General features: G+C 51.0%; 1 protein-coding gene across 5 annotated transcripts; it reads left to right on the top strand.

Annotated features, from left to right (window-relative positions):
* Window positions 1-1,296: 1,296 nt before the first annotated feature.
* KDF1 (keratinocyte differentiation factor 1) lies at window positions 1,297-15,902 on the top strand. Of its 5 annotated transcripts, XM_036743049.1 has the most exons (6): window positions 1,297-1,376; window positions 9,947-10,087; window positions 10,258-10,331; window positions 11,851-12,958; window positions 14,492-14,566; window positions 15,206-15,902. In XM_036743049.1, the coding sequence occupies exons 4-6, from the start codon at window positions 11,872-11,874 to the stop codon at window positions 15,286-15,288; spliced, it is 1,245 nt and encodes a 414-aa protein (XP_036598944.1). In that variant the 5' UTR covers window positions 1,297-1,376; window positions 9,947-10,087; window positions 10,258-10,331; window positions 11,851-11,871; the 3' UTR covers window positions 15,289-15,902. The 5 variants fall into 5 exon arrangements, with proteins under 5 accessions (XP_036598944.1, XP_036598940.1, XP_036598941.1 ...); XM_036743045.1 differs by lacking the exon at window positions 15,206-15,902 and having other exon boundaries at window positions 14,492-15,176; XM_036743046.1 differs by lacking the exons at window positions 10,258-10,331; window positions 15,206-15,902 and having other exon boundaries at window positions 14,492-15,176.
* Window positions 15,903-16,151: the final 249 nt, after the last annotated feature.

Below are 16,151 nucleotides of genomic sequence, written 5' to 3'. Positions count from 1 at the left end.
TAATCTTGGGCTCCCCTGCTTGGTCTTCTGGGTCTCCCTCACAAAGACCTTCTCTCTGGACTTCAGTTGCCTCATGTGTAAAATTAGGGTATTTGAGGCAACGGCCACCCAGCTTTAGGTCCATGAATCTACGGTTTGAGGCCAACAAGCATCTCAGGCAGGGTGATGAATGCCAGGGATGCATCATAGAAAGGTGAAAAATAGTACCTCCCCTGAAGGAGCCCACAGTCTAAACTGTAAAATGAGGAGGTTAGAATATATCCTCTTGACTTCAAACTCTGGATTTATGAAATCTATGCCATGCAAAAGTCTGGCCATGTCCCTCCACCACTCAGTGGCTCCCTCTTACTTCCAGAATCCTTTGTCTGGCTTTTAAAGCCTTTCACAGTCTGGTCATTTCCTACCTTTCCAGTCTTCTTGCACCTTACTCCGGGCCACACACTCCTTGATCCAGTGGCCCTGACCTCCTAGCTGTTCCTTCAACATGCAAGCTTTTGCTCTGGCTGTGCCCCAAGCCTGAAGCTCTCTCTCTCCCTCTCTCCACCTTGGTTCCCCTGCCGTCTTTCAAGTCCCAGTTAAAATCCTACCTTCTACAAGAAGCCCTTCCTGGTTCCCCTTCATACCAATGCCTTGCCTCGGTTGTTTATCGTCTATATCTTGTTTTTTTCAGAGAGGTTTGCATATTGTCTCCCGGCATTAGACTGTGACTTCTTAAAGAGCAGGAACTGTCATTTGCCTTTCTTTGAATCCCCAGAGCTCAGCACAGTGCCTGGCACATAGGAGGCGCTTAATAAATGTTTCTTAACTGTTGACTACTCCCTTCCACCACCTTTGAACTGTTTCGTATGTGTTTATTCACGCACGTATTGTCTCCAGCGGCGTACTTCAGGCTTCTTTGGGAACAGGGGCTGTTTCATTTTTGTCTTTGTAGAAGCTGAATAAATGCTTGTTGATTTAGTGACTGACGGAGTCCTTGGAAAATACTTAAACACAATCCCCTCCCCCTCTCAAAGGTAAATAAACAAACAAAAAAAAAACCACTCCGAGAGCCAAGGTGCCCGGAGGAATCTGGGAGCAGGTCCCTCCCCTAGGTGTCGCGGGTGGGCGTACAGAGGTGCTTAGAGGGTGCAGGTGGAGCTCGGACCCAGGTGGAAGTATTCCTCGCAGATGAGGTTGGGGATGGGGCGGGGCCGGGGCGGCCCAGTTCAGGTCGGGGGCGGCCCAGCCCAGGTCGGGGGATAAAAACGAGGCTTCGCGAAGTTCGGAAGCGTGTCCCTAGCGGCAGCCCGTACGCAGCGTCCCGCGAGACGTTTACCTGGGCCCCAGGTGAACGCAGAAGGAGGAGTTGCGTTGAGGCTGCTCACCTGGCGGGACAGGTAAGCGGGGCGCTGGCGAGGGGGGTGGGGGGGTCTCGGGACCGGACCGGGCTGGGCTTCCCTTACCTGGACCTTACCTCACCTGGGCTCACCTGTCCCGCACCCACCTGTAGCACTCCTGGCGGCTGGAGCTCGGCAGGCGCCGCTCCCAGGGGCGCCGCTTCCGGGCCGGCCGGGTCCTGGGGCTGCGGAGCGGAGCGGCCTGGGCACCCTGACCCGGCCGGGACCGCCCAGCCTGGCGCTGCCCGGGATCCCCCGGGCGGGGGCCGGGGCTGGGACTCTGGAGAATTCCGTGCTCCCCCCGGGCCAGCCCGTGCCCCTCCCCCGCAGCTCCAGCCTGTGTGTTCCCCCCATCCCCCCGCAGCTCCAGCCTGTGTGTCCCCCCCCCCATCCCCCCGCAGCTCCGGGCTGTGCTACCCCGCAGTGACAGCGTGTGTACACCACCCCCTCCAATGGCAGCGGGTGCGCCCCCCACCCAGAGATAGTCTATGCCACCCCGCAACTCCATCCTGTGCATTGCATTGACTGTGCAACGCCCTCTTCCCCACCCACCCATGACAGCCTGTTTCCCCCCCAATCCGTCCAGGTCGCCGAGGCCAAACTCTTTATCACCTGGTGTCCCCGAAGGCTCCCACCCTTGGCAGCCTCGGGGCGAACAAATGAGGCTTTTGAAGAAATCCAGAATAGAGACTGGGGGTCTGGGGGCGGGATAGGGCAGTAACGGAAGAGGCTCGACCTCTGAATGCATTCCAGACTTGGAAGACTAAGCCTATGGCCAAGGAGGTGCAAACCCAGCAGCTCCTGTGGCCTGGCTTCCTGTTGCTTTCTCTCTGGCCATCGTGCTTAACAGGTTCCTACCCAGCATCTGTGTGAGGCCAGTCAGAGGGGTAGGAGACACAGGAAAGAGAGGGCTCCCCTACCAAAAGACTTTTGAGGCTAAGGGATCCCTTTAGGGTCATCTAGCCCAGAGTGGCCTCTTGATGTGTACTGGCTGAGGGAGACAGGACTTTTGTTTGTTTGATGGACAAGAGGTCGTCTTGGATGGCCACGGAAAGAATACAGCTAATGAGGGGAAGTGAGGGTGGGTAGGTGCAGCAAATCCTCCTTCCTCAACCAAGGAGCTTGGAAATTTAACAGTAACTTGCATAACATTTTAAGATTTGCAAAGCTTTTTTCCTCACGACATCCCTGTGAGGTAAGAAGTTCAAGTATTAGTCCATTTTGCAGACCAGCAAACTCACTTTGAGAGGCCAAATGACTTGCTCATGATCACATAACTAGTGTTAGAGGTAACTCACCTGATGCCAGGTTCAGCTGTAACAAATTAAGCAAATTAATTGCCTTCCTGGGGAAACATCAGGGCATAGTTAGGAAAGAGATACCATTGTAATGAAGGAACCCTGGATTGGGGAGACCTGGGTTCTAGCCTGGAATGTCCCAGCAACCAGTTGTGTGCCTTTGGGCAAATCACTTTCCACGGGGAGAATAGGAGAAATCGTTTTAGTCATCATCGTTGGCCCCCCCCACCACCTTTTTTTTTTCCCCCCGCATTAGCTACAGCTAAGAAAATGGGAGCTCTTGTAGCTTTCCAATCAATCAACAAGTTTTTTTGGGTTCTGGGAATACAAAAGCAAAAGGGAAAGATACTCTCTGCACTCAAGGATCTTTTTTTTATAAGAGACACACTGTGTGTGTATGTATGTATATGTATATTCCATGTCCCAAAAGTCTTAGGGCAGTTGGCAGCTTTCATAAGCTTAACGATGAGTGTAATAGGGACTGGCCCTGTCCCCGCTGTGTTTGAGGAGGAGATCCTCCGTGAGGAAAGTCTTCTATCAGTGAAGGTCAGCACCTTCTCTGCAATGTGGAGAGCTTGAAACAAGTGACCTGCCCAGTGTCCCACAGCCAATACGTCTCATAGACAGGGCTTTGACCCAGGTCTGAGACTAGCTCTCTGTCTACTACACCATGAAGCCTCTGGCATCTATAAATTTTTTTTTTAAGAGAGCCCCAAAGTCTGGCAATACAACGCAAGATTTTAATGTAAAATTGTGGGTGTAATTCTAAGATGGGGTCAGGGGGAAGTGTCAGAAAAGTTTTCATGTTAAAGGTGGGCTGAGTCTTGAGGCACCAATGATTCCACGAGGCTGAGGTGATGAGAAGCAGGTTGTTGGCCATGGAAGAACCCCCATAAAAGCAAGGACATGCATGGTCAGTTAGCAGCAAGGAGGCAGGAAGAGGAGGAGGACAGCAGCCACCGAAGCAGGTCCTTGGGCGGGTACCCCAACAAACGTAGCTAGCCTCATTGTACTTGAGGGTTTCAGGTAGGGCCCAGAAGGCCAGCTGACTGGAAAAGGAAGGAGAGCCATATCTGTCCATCAACTGACCATTACTTGAGGAAGTCACTGGCTAAGGATGGAGGAGGAGGTGACAGAAGCTCCTGACCATCAACTGACCATTACTTGAGGAAGTCACTGGCTAAGGATGGAGGAGGAGGTGACAGAAGCTGAGGGTATTGCCTGGAGGAGTAGGCCAGACCCTAGGCTTCCAGATGGGAGAAGGGAATCGAATAAGTCAGTCTGTTGAACAAGGGGACACCTTAGCTGAGGGTTTATCTCCTGAGGAGTCTGGGGCTCCTCCCTGGAGGGGAACACAGAGGAGGGTGTTTGCACTCAGATCTCACCTCTGCCCAGCCTGAGTTCTGTGTTTGGAGCATGAACTTAGGCTTATGGGGGATGAGAAATAGAGCAAGGAATGAAGGAATATAATCGATGCTGCCATGGAGGCCCCAAGATGAGGCCAGAGTTGGAGCCCCTGTCTTTGGGATCCTCCTCCCAGCCTAAGCAAGAGAAGCTAATATGGCCAACAAAGGCCTCTAGTGTTTAGGGGCACAGACAGCCTTGGGTTGTGGTAGGTGAATAATGATAATAGCATTTACATAGCACTTCAAGGTTTACAAATCCTTTTATAATTATCACAACAGCTCTGGGAGGTAAGTGCTACACTCACCCCCATTTTACAGAGGAGAAAACTGAGACAGACAAGTTAAGTGACTTGCAAACAGGGTCACACAGCTACTAAGTGTCTGAGGCTGAATTTGAACTTGGGTCTTCCTGACTCCGGGTCTAACGGCAGCTACCTAAATGAGGTAGTCACCCAGCCTCTACTGAAGGAAGGGAGTTGAGATTCAGTCTCCCTTGTGATCATCCCTTGGAAAGGCAGTATGGTAGCGCTGGACCTAGAGTTAGGAATGCCGGGGTTCAAATCCCACTTTAGACGTTTATCAGATAGCGAACAAGTCAACTAGGTGGCTCAGTGAACAGAGTGGGCATGGAACAAGGAAGACCTGAGTTTAAATTTTGCCTCATGCTCACTAGCTGGGTAAATCTGGGCAGATCGCTGCACCTCTGGCCTCAGTTTCCTCAACTGTAAAATGGGAATAAAAGCCCCTACCTCGCAGGGTTGTTGTGAGGATTGAAGAATATTTGTGAAGCGCTTAGCGCAGTGCCTAGCACAGAGGAGGTGCCTGATAAATGTTTCTTCCCTCCCTCCCTCCCTTTTTTTTCTTCAGCAAAATGGAGTAATACTTCATATACCTCTTAGTGTTGTGGTGAGGATTAAATAAGGGAATACATAGATTGGGATGTTTGCAAAGCACTCTAAGGGTCGGGTGAGAACAATTGGTTTGAACTGCCCAGTTGTGGGTACCCAGGTGTGGTAGGAAGAATGGAGGCTGTACAGGGACCCCCCACCTTCCCCAGGCCTGGGCATCTGCCCTGGAGCCTGGCATGGTCCTGCTGACCTGCCCACCTCAGCCCATAGCAATGAGCCCCAACTTGGTTGATGAGCAGCTGGCACACAAAGCCCCCAGTTGTTTTGATTCGACTAAAGTTGTGGTTGCTTCTAATTGCCTTCTGCATTCAGAACACTGTACTCAGCCCTGGGCCTAGGGAGCACAGAACCTGATGGAGGAATCGGACAAAGACGTTGACGATGATGCTAAATGATGGGGGTCTCTGAGAAGGAGCTGGCTAGCAGAAGCGAGTTGACATCAGTTAGGGGAGGCCACCCCAGAGGAGGCGGCTTTGGGTTTGGCCTTGCAAGGGCTCTGTGTCTCCCCTAGGACCAAGGACGGTGCTCTACACCCAGATTTAGACTTGTAAAGGACCCTAAATTACCAGCTCATCCAAGTCCTCAATTTTACAAAGGACAAAACTACTGAGGCCCAGAGAGATGTCAGGTGACTTACCCAAGGTCACACAATAAGTTTGTGACTCAGACCTTAAACTAAGCCACCTTGAATACCAGGGCTGGGCCATTCATTCTTTTCTTCTACATTTGTTTGAATAAATGCATTCTCCATCCCCTGCCCCCAAACCCCTTTCAAACATCTGTTTACCATCTCTTCCTGTAGATGAAAATTCCCCAATTTGGGGAATCTATCTTTAAAACCAGAATCCTAGAGATCATCTGCTGTGATCTCAAGCTGACATCTTAGAGCTGAAAACACCCTTAACACCTAGGACAAGAAGGGACTTAGAACGAGGAAAGGTACTAGCAATAACAGACAAGACGATAACAGCTCACCTTTATGTAAAGTTTCTCACAACAAAACTATGAGCTGGAGAGTGTAAATATAATTCTAATTTTAAAATTGGAAAAAATGGGCTCAGAGAGTCATCTCGGATCACACAGCTTATCTGCGGCACGGCCAGTAAGACTTCAGTCTCCTCACTGAGTCGAATGCTTTTCTACCATACTATACTGCCTGGTTGGGTAGTAGATGGGCTTTCGGGCTTGCTCCCAATGCCCCACCCTCCCTGGCCATCCTTTGAGCACTGGCTGCCCTTCCACTCATTCCCAACACACTGGTAGAGGAGGGGTGGGTTGGAATACTCCTTGCTCCCCATTGCCACTTCTAGGTTCTTCCCCCCTCACCCCCATCACTCAGTTGTTTCTCCTTTAAGATTCACTCAAATCTTTATCTACCACTCAGTCAAAATTCTAGTAGCTTCTTCTTCCTCGTCTCCTATCACTCAGATGCCCTCTACCACGGAGGTCTCTCACAAAGAGGTGGCCTTTATCCTTGTCAATGCTAACTTTTCCTTAAATACAAATGATTCCATGTCGACCCATATTCTCCAACAAATTAACCTCCCGTCATCCCCCTCTCATTTATCTTTATTCTCTCCTCGTCTACTGGCTGCTTCCCTACTGCCTTTAAACATGGGCATGTCCAGGAAAATACCTTCCCTAGGTCCTTCATTCCCACTAACCATCATCCTGTATCTTTTCTCCTTTTGTGGCTCAACTCTTTGAGAAGGCCATCTACCACAAGTGCCCCCTTTCCTTTCCTCTTGTCTTCTCGGTTCTCTGCAGTCTGGCTTCCAACCTCATCATCCCACTGAAAAGCCTCTCTCCAAAGTGACCAGTGACCTCTTCATGGCCAAATCCAACGGCCCTTTCTCAATCCTCATTCTCCTTGACACCTCTATAGCGTATGACTCTGCTTGCTCACTTGCTTCTCCTTTATAACTCTTTAGGTTTTCAGAACACTACTCTCTCCTGGTTCTCCTTCTACGTATCTGACAACTCCTTCCCAGTATTCTTTGCTGAATCTTCATATAGGTGACACCAGTTAACTGTTGGTGTTCCACAGGGCTCTGCCATAAGCTCTCTCTTCTTATCCCTTGTCTGTACTATGTCACCTGGGATGCCATGGATTCAATTATCATCTACATGCTAATGATTCTCAGATGTACTCGTACAGGCTTGACCTTTCTCCTCTAATAGCAAATCTCCAGCTTCCTGGGAAGTCTTTCAGATGTCTGAAACTCAACATGTCCAAAAAAGAATTCATCTGTCCCCCCGCAAAGACTCCCTTCTTTCTAATTTCCCTATTACTGATGAAGGTACCACCGTCCTCACAGTCACACAGGCTTGCACCAGAGGTATCATACTCAACTCTTCTCTGTCTCTTCCCTTCTCCTGCCCCACACTCTTAGATCCAGTGACGTTGACCTCTTTGCTGTTCCCAAACAAGACTGCCCATCTCCCAGTTCTGGGCATTTTCATTGATTATTTCCCATGCCTGGAATGCTCTCTCTCCTCCTCCTCTCTTCCCCCTGGCTTCCCTGGCTTTACTTCAAGCCCCAGCTAAAATTCTACATTCTACAAGAGGCCTTTCCTGATCCCTCCGAATTTTAACACCTTCCCTCCGTTGGTTATTTCCAATTTATCTTGTCCATAGTTTATCTGTACATAGATGTCTACCTGGTATCTCCCTCAAGTGTAAGCTCCTCGAGGGCAGCTCCTTGGTTTTGGCCTTTCTTTGTATCCCTAACTTAGCACGATAGACACTGTGTACACAGTAGACACTTAATGGTCAATTAAAGGTATCTGTGGGACAGTGTAGTACAGGGGGTGTCCTGGACATGCAGCTAACAAGACCAGTGTTTGATTCCTGAGCCTGACAGTTATTAGCTGTTTTACTATGACAAATCACTTCCCCTTTCTCTGCCTCAGTTTCCTCGTTTGTAAAATGGGGATAGTGGTACCTATAGTATAAGGATTTATATGTAAACTGTATATTTATGCTGTATGTATATACACACACACAACAAATATAAAGAAAACAAATACAAGGCAGTTCCAGACAAGGTGTTAGGGAGGGCACTAACAGGTGCTAGGATCAGGAAAGGCTTCGGTACCTTGGAATTGTGTCATGAGGATCATATGGGATGTTCGTCGTAAACTGCTTTGCAAGCTTTAAATCCCTGCAGAAATGTCTGCATACTTCTTGTTAAGTCAGCACGTGTCTGTTCAGTGCCTATTCCTTGCTAGGCCCAGTAAGTCTTGCTTCAGGTGGGAAGAACTGAGGACATATTTACCATTATAGAGGGTATGTGAGAGAGAGAGAGAGAGTGTGTGTGTGTGTGTATGTGTTGCTGTTTAAGTTGGAGGGGAGAAGGCTGATGGAAATGGCACTGCCCCTCTCTCCCCTTCCTCCCCACCCCCCAGAGGTCTCAAACATAATCAGCCAGGTGAGGTATATGACCTTGAGTGCTATGAGGACCAGATCAAAATGTAATTAGGAAATATTTACTAAGATAAAAAATAGAGTAGAACCTAGATAATGTGAATATGTGGATTTCTAAGTCAATAGGAAGCCTGTAGGGATCCTTGGGTATGGGTTAATGGCAATAATTTCTCCTTTGATATCACCACCCCAGAAGACACCTCTCCCTGCCCCCTCTCCCATAGTGGGATGGAGGAAGTTCAAGGTAAGGCTTCTCTTCCAGCCAGGGTACCCTACCTGGAGCAGGGAGGCTGAAAGATGGGATAAAGACTTAAGGGCTAATAGCCTCTACAGGGCAGAGCAATTTACTCCATGTCTTGAGTGCCCAGAATGGACGGGGGCAGCTAGGGCTACTTCCCTTCTTTAAATGAAAGGCTTAGCAGTGGGATGGGGTAGGGTGAGAACACGCCAAGCACAGGGCTGATTCTCACCCACCTTGAGTAGGATCAGTGAGACATCCCACCCCCCAGGCTGAGTCAGGGAGCTAACCCAAGAGATTGGATAGTGGCCTCATCAGTGAGGATAGATTGATGCAGGATTGGCAAGCACTCCAAAGATTAGGCATTAGTTGCCTTTGTAGGATGTACAAGGAAGTCATACTGGGGTTATGGGGGAATAGAGGCAAAAACCCCAACCCCCCCCCCCCCCCCGCTTTGGAAAGCTGGGTCCTGGCTCCAGCTCTATCACAAACTCCTTCTCTAGGCTTCCGTTTCCTCCTTAGTGAAAGGAAGGCTGGCCTAGGAAAGCACTAAGATTCATTCTATTCCCAAACATTCATTAGGGGCCGCTTATGTGAAGATCATTATGGCACTAAGGGAAATACAGAATTTAAATATAACAGTCCCTGCCCTCATGTAATAACTTACAGTCTAATAAAGAAATGTGGCCCAGATAACTCTAGTGCTGTATAATAGAGGAGCGAAGTGCTCTGTGAGGTCTTCAGTGAAGATAGTCATTGACTAGGGAGATCAGGAAAACTTCCTGGCAGAAGTGTGTACCATTTGAGTCAGCAAGAATTTGATGGTTGAAGAAAAGAGGGGAGAGGTAGACTGTGTTGGCATAGAGAACAGTGTGAGCCATGGCACAGGGGTGAGTCTGGCTGGAGTCAGAATATGTGGCAAGTAGTCCTTTGAACTAAGGCTGCAGAGGTTAGGGTGGGCACCAGATTGAGGGCCTTGAATGCCAGGTAAAGGGCTTCCATTCCTCAAGCAACAGAGGACCGACAAAGACTTTAAAGCAGAAATTACATGACTAGATCTATGTAAAAAGGAGTTATTTTGGTATCATGAAGAATGGTGGGAGAACAATATGGAGGGTTAAGGGTGATTTGATCCATTAGCAGACTATTTCAGCAGTCCAGCTTGATAAGGAGAGCTAAGTCTATACTTTCTCTGTAGTGTTGTGATAGGTCCATTTGGTCCAACAGACCCGTCTGCTTATACAGTCTGCTAACGACCAGTTCATCTGACCCTTTTGCCTTCCTCCAACTCAGGGTGCTGAAGGGGAATCCAAGGAAGCCAAAGGTCTGGCCTTCATAGGAGATTGATCAGAAAACGAAGACCAAGAAACTGGAAGCAAAGCCAAGAAGATGTAGGTCACACAACAGTGTGTCTCTAAGGAACAAGGCTTTGAGGTCAGTCTAGAAAGGTTTCTTGAAGGGGATGAGTCTTGGACAAAATGATGCTCATGGGTTGGTGGAAAGGAGAGGGAAGGGCCTCCTAGGTAAGGGGAACAGCCGGAGCAAAGTGGAATGGGAACAGGAACATAAACATTTGTTTTATTATCATTTGCATGGATATGTAGGAGACAGCAAGGTGCCTAGCCCGGCCACAGTGTGGAGAACATAAAAGAAAGCAGAGAAAGATAAGACCAGAAAGGTAGGTTGGGGCCAGATCATGGAAAGCCTTGGAAGCCAAGATATGGAGGGAGGGGCTAATGCTAGAGTCTGAGGTGTGGGTGACTAGAGGGTCATGAGGGACAAGGCAGTGATATTTAATAAAAGTTTGTCCTCAGACACTTACTAGCTGTGTGACCCTCGGCAAGTCAGTTAACCCTGATTGCCTCAAAAAACAAATCCAAACAGATCATCCTGGCTCTGAACACGCTGACCCTAGGTGGATGAAGAAGGTCAGGGAACCAGTTAGGAGGTTCTTTGAGAGAGTAAAGGAAAGAGAAAAGAGGGCCTGGGCACTGGAGAGGAGAGAGAGAACCAGGAAGATTTGGCAAGGATCTGGTTGTGGGAGGGCAGAGGAGAGCAAAGAGCCGACGTTGGCTCTGAAGTATCCAGCCCTGGGACTTGGAAGGATGTTGAGAGCCAGTGGCAAAGACAAGGAAGTTGGAAAGAGCCAGTTTTAGGGGAAAGCAAATGAGCTCAGTTTGAGGTGCTGGTGGCAAACGAATCCCGAGGGGAAGGGAATGGGCATTTACATAGCATCTACTATGTGCCAGGCACTGTGTTAAGTGCTTTTCACCACTACTGTCTTATCTGAAGTAGAATATTCTAAAACCATTGGAGAGCCAGGTCAGAGTTGCAGGCTACTCTTCCTCCTCCAAACACTGGGCCTGTCAGGCGGCAGGGGCTGGGTTCCTGACACCTCAGGAGGGAGTCAGAGGAGGGTGGTGGGAGGGGCGGGCCCTACCTAGCTGCAATGACTAGTGAATGCATCATCCCCTTGGGCCTGGGTGTCGGGGCCCTTGGGAGCCTCAATTGTGCTTGGGCCAGGAGCGACCTGGGGAGTGGGTAGGCTGAGGAAGAGGGGGTGGGGAGAGGGTAGGGGACAAGGCTCTCTGGGCTGCTTTGAAAATGAGGAATTTGTCGTTAGCTCCTGGGCAGGGTGTGTGTGTGTGTGAGAGAGAGAGAGAGAGGCTGCCATGGGCAGGCCCCAGGCTGGGCAGACTTACCAGCAAACCTTTTGGAGCTCCAGAGGAGGAGACTGGGAGGGGAGAGAGTGTGGAAGAAGCTCAACCTCACTTTCCAGGTGACCACAGGCAGGGTGGTGTGCCCTCTCCTGCCCCCGTCCATTCCTGCTACCACCATTGGTGGCCACAGAAAGAGCTGGACAGAGGTAATAGCTCCCAAAGTTCACTCCAACCCTGTTTTCTTGGCCTGATTTGGGGGAAAGGGCACAGGGCAATTGACTGGGGAATAAAGACTCCTGAGTTGTTTTCCTGGTCCTCTAGAGTTCTCATGACTCTGTAGGCAAAGAGTTGAGGGAACTGTGGGGTAGCTGTCTGGGCACATCTCTAGGGCAACTGGTCCAGGTTACCTTTCTCACCTTTGTCCTCCTCACCTCCCAATACAAGGCCCGTTGTTTTCACAAGCAGGGAAAGGAGGGGAAAAGGGTACGAGTTGGGATCATTCAGCTTTCCTCACTGTCCCTCACCACTCCCTACCAGGCACCTGTAATGTGGTGAGCCATGCCTGGCCGGCGTTCTGGACATTCTCGCCCAGCATCCTGCCCTGCCCGGCCAGGCCAGACCTCTCCGTGGGAGCGACCACCAGGTGTCTCTCCCAGAGAGGTCTGTCTTGACATGTATGGTGCAGGTACACCCCAAGTCAAGCCAAGCCGCCGGCCGGCCCAACCAGCCACTCCCCGGCGGGTCCGCAGGCCCAACCCCAAAGACCCTAGTGCTCGAGAGTCAGAGAGCATCACCTTCATCTCGGGCTCGGCCGAGGCCCCCCTGGACACCACAACATGCTGCCTCCCCCGGCCCTGGGTCTGGAACTTATGCAAGGCTGTATTTTGTTTCCGCCGTTGCCGGGCCTGCTATCAGCGCTGTGGGGGTTGTATGCGCAGCTGTGAGACCTGCTTGCCCTCCTTGGGCCCTCCAGAGAACTTTCCTGATGAGGGCTGGGGCAAGGAACACAATGGTGGCCCGCCCCCCAACAGCCCGACCACTGTTTCTCCCAGCCGGCGGGACAGAGAGAGGTCCAAGTCGTTCATGGGCAGCAGCTTCAGCTACCCTGATGTCAAGCTGAAGGGCATCCCCGTGTACCCATACCGGGGTGCGCCAGCCTCCCCCCCGGACACAGACTCTTGTTATAAGGAGCCGCTGGCTGAGCAGCGGCCCCGAGACAGCCTGCCTGGGACCGTAGGTGGGAGCCTCCGGAGCTCAGAAGAGTACTACTCCTTCCACGAGTCAGACCTCGACCTCCCTGAGCTGAGCGGCGGCTCCATGAGCAGCCGGGAGATCGACGTTCTCATCTTTAAGAAGCTGACGGAGCTGTTCAGCATGCATCAGATTGATGAGCTAGCCAAGTGCACTTCGGACACAGTGTTCCTGGAGAAGACGAACAAGATCTCCGACCTCATCAGCAGCATCACCCAGGACTACCACCTGGATGAGCAGGACGCCGAGTGCCGCCTGGTCCGAGGCATCATCCGCATCAGCACCCGCAAGAGCCGCAACCGCCCCACCACCACCTCGGAGAGCCGCCTGAGCCGGGGCCCTGCCCCCGACAGTGGCACTGACACCATGGTGGCCTCGGTGCTCAGCCAGGATGGTACGTCCTTCCCTTCTCCCCTAGCCAGGGCAGCATGTCCCTGTCCAGCTCCAGCAGCCATCCCAGGCTTTCTGGCTGCGTTGCTTGTCCCTCCTGGGCCTATTTGTAAAATTAGCTTGGACCAGGTGATCTCTGGTGACCCTCCCTGCCCTATATCCTGCAGTTCTACAGTGTTCAGAGCACTGTGTATACCCTGGAGGGGATAATGAGAGGATCTGAGATGCTGATCTTCCCCTCCTCAAACTCAGTCTGAGAGGGGAAGTAATCAGACTCAGATATGCCCTAGACAAAACATTGCGTCTGTAGTACATCAGGGAGACAGGAAGCGCTGGGAGATGAGGAAAAGGTTTCTACCAAAAGCCAGATGTTGGAAAAGGCTTCCTGAGGCTATGGGTATTTGAGGTGTCTGGATAACGGGCAGATACGCCTCAGAGGGCAAGAGGAAGGGAAGAATTCACACAGAACAGTGTGAGAAAAGGCAGGGACAGAAGTGAGGATCCAGGGCCAGTCACTAAGATCTTGGTGGGCAGCAAATATGAGACACAGGGGGTTGCTACCAGATTTTAGGCAAGGGGGGATTTGTATACCAGACAAAAGAATTTGAACTTAGGTGGCAGGAAGGCATGGAAATCATCACGCAGAAGGGTAAGAGGATTCGATCCGTGCATGAGGGCATGTTTTAGGAGAGGGAATAGAGATGAGCTGGCGGTATAGACACATACAGCAGTCAGAACAGTATTTCTGTAGTCTCTCTGCCCCCTCCACCTCCAGCCACAATGGGCTTTTTCTCAGATTTTTCTCTCCTCTCACTAGCAATAACTCCTTATTTATTTATTATTTTCAAAGCCCTAATAGTAGGCTCTCCTAACAGCCCTGTGAAGGAAGGATGTAAGGGATTATCCCCATTTGGCAGATTAAGGCCCAAGTGGGTTATCTGACTTGACCAAGGTGATCGAGGTAATAAATGGCAGAACCAAGTCTAGAACAAGGGCTTCTGACTCCCAATCCTAAGCTCTTTTTCTAGGTTATCCTGTGGTTCCTCCAGCCTTGGTCCCTCTACTCATCCCTGGCCTCTGCCTTCACCAGCTTGGTCTAGATCTGGTGGAAGTGGCCCAGGTTCCTGAGTGGCTCGCGTGGGTGGGAGCTCAGAGGTCATTGAGTACAACCTGTAGCAAGGGGTTGTCCATTTGTAGTGATGGGGCACACCTCACCCCTGCTCCACTTTGGGAGAGCCCTGGTCACTGGATGGGTTCCTGATATGAAGCCTAAAATAGCTACCTCTGCAGCTGCCACCTACTCTTTCTGGGTCTGTTCTTGATGGGTCTAGTCCCTCTTCCCTAGAGATAAGGGCTGTTCCAATACAGGGACGGACAGTTGTCCTCTTTCCCCTCTGTTATTCTCCAGGTTAAACATACCCTTGGGCTTTCCCTGTCTACCCTTGAGGGCAGAAGGGGAGCTGGGGGAAGGTGGGCCACACCCAAGCCTCATGAGGGGCTTTGGACATTGAAGACACCCTTTCATTCCTGTTCTCAGAGCTGACTGTGCAGATCTCCCAGGAAACAACATCAGATGCCATCGCCCGGAAACTGCGTCCCTATGGGGCTCCAGGTCTGGCTCCCCAATGTGATTGGTGGGGAGGGAACAGCTGTGCAGAGATCGGGCCCTTCAGGCTGCAGCCTGGCAGAGAGCCATGGAGGCTTGGAAGTCCAAAGACCAGGGTTTTAACTCTGGCTCTGCCCCCTACTGCCTGTGCAACTGTCCAAGCCACAGCCTTTCTGAGCTGTTTGTTCATCTGTAAAATGAGGGGGTTGAACTACACAACCCCTAAGGGCCTATTCACCTCAGTCTGGTATTGGGGTTTCAGTTTCTTCTCTATGGCTGGGGGCTTGAATCAGGTGATCTCTTAACATCCTTCCTATCTGATAAAAAGGACCTTATCCAGCAGCCTGGGGGTGGGGGGGCAGGGGCAGTCGGCAGCTATAGGCCAAGCCCTGCCTACATTCATTCATCCCTTGAGGAGATGGGACTATCCGCTGTGACCCCACAAAGTCCTCGCGACAGTGCCATGAAGGAGGAAGAAGATGGGCATTCTTTCCACTCTGCAGATTGTGAAATCGAAGCGTCTTCGAAAGCTTCTGATCGCTTTGTCAGCTCCCATTCTGTGGCTGGCTAGGGGTAAATGGGGAGAAAGGCAGGTAGCAGCATTGGAGTTGAATCTTACCTTCCCTCTCTGTCTTTTCTCCCTAGGTTATCCGCCAAGCCATGATTCTTCCTTCCAGGGAACTGAGACAGACTCCTCAGGGGCACCCCTGCTCCAAGTGTACTGCTAGCCCCTACCCCAGCCCTCTGGGGCCTGCTGGCACTGCAGGCAGGACGGACGGGCCCCACGAACAATTCTTCCCCCTTCCACTGGGCCACCTTCTAAGCAGTTCTGGGGATGACTCGCACCTGAACTAACCAGGCTGCAGGCCTGACCTTCCCTAGGTGGTTCCGTTTACCCCCGTTCCCCAGATCTCCGATTAATGTCCTGACACCACAAAGCACTGGGTTTCTGGGCCTTTCCCCTAATCCCCAAGGGCTTCTCTCACTAGCTCCTCAGGGGAGGGTCTCCAGGGCCCTGCAGGAGCCAAGGGCTTTCTGCTTTACTAGTGGATGGGTGGGTTTGGTTCTTTCATTTCGTCGTCCACTGTAGGATTCACTTGCCGTTAACTGACAGGCTGGGGGTTTTGTTTCATGCCCGTTTTAAGCCCTCTCCAGCCTTTTTTGGGATTTTTATTTGGAATAACGTGAGCATGGCTGTTCAATTTTGAAGTTGTCCTAGAGATCCATTGGTTCTTATTACTGGCTACCTACACCTCATCTGGTTCCTCTTAACACATGAAACTCTTTGTCTGACCTGATCCAGAAGCTTTTATGATATTAATAAAGTTGTTGGCTGACTGTTCTTGCCGAACCTGAGTCAAGTTAATCTATGGCCCCTCTGGGCTTCAGTGCTGGGCAAGGTCCTATTTGTACCAGGGCAGCAAAGGAGAGACAATCTGAGGTCACACAGTAACCCAGCTACGCAGCTGGTATGCCTGGAGCAGGAATCCAGGTGACCCGACTCTTTACCCTGGAGTCCTGTGGCTTGCGGAGGGGGGAGACAAGGGAGCGTCTGAAAGATCATCATGCAGCAGTTGAGCTTTGAACCCTG

This window comes from Trichosurus vulpecula, chromosome 2 (genome assembly GCF_011100635.1).
Source record: "Trichosurus vulpecula isolate mTriVul1 chromosome 2, mTriVul1.pri, whole genome shotgun sequence".
NCBI lineage: Eukaryota > Metazoa > Chordata > Mammalia > Diprotodontia > Phalangeridae > Trichosurus > Trichosurus vulpecula.
The sequence above is the reverse complement of the archived record's forward strand: the minus strand, read 5'-3'. Positions and strand labels throughout refer to the sequence as shown.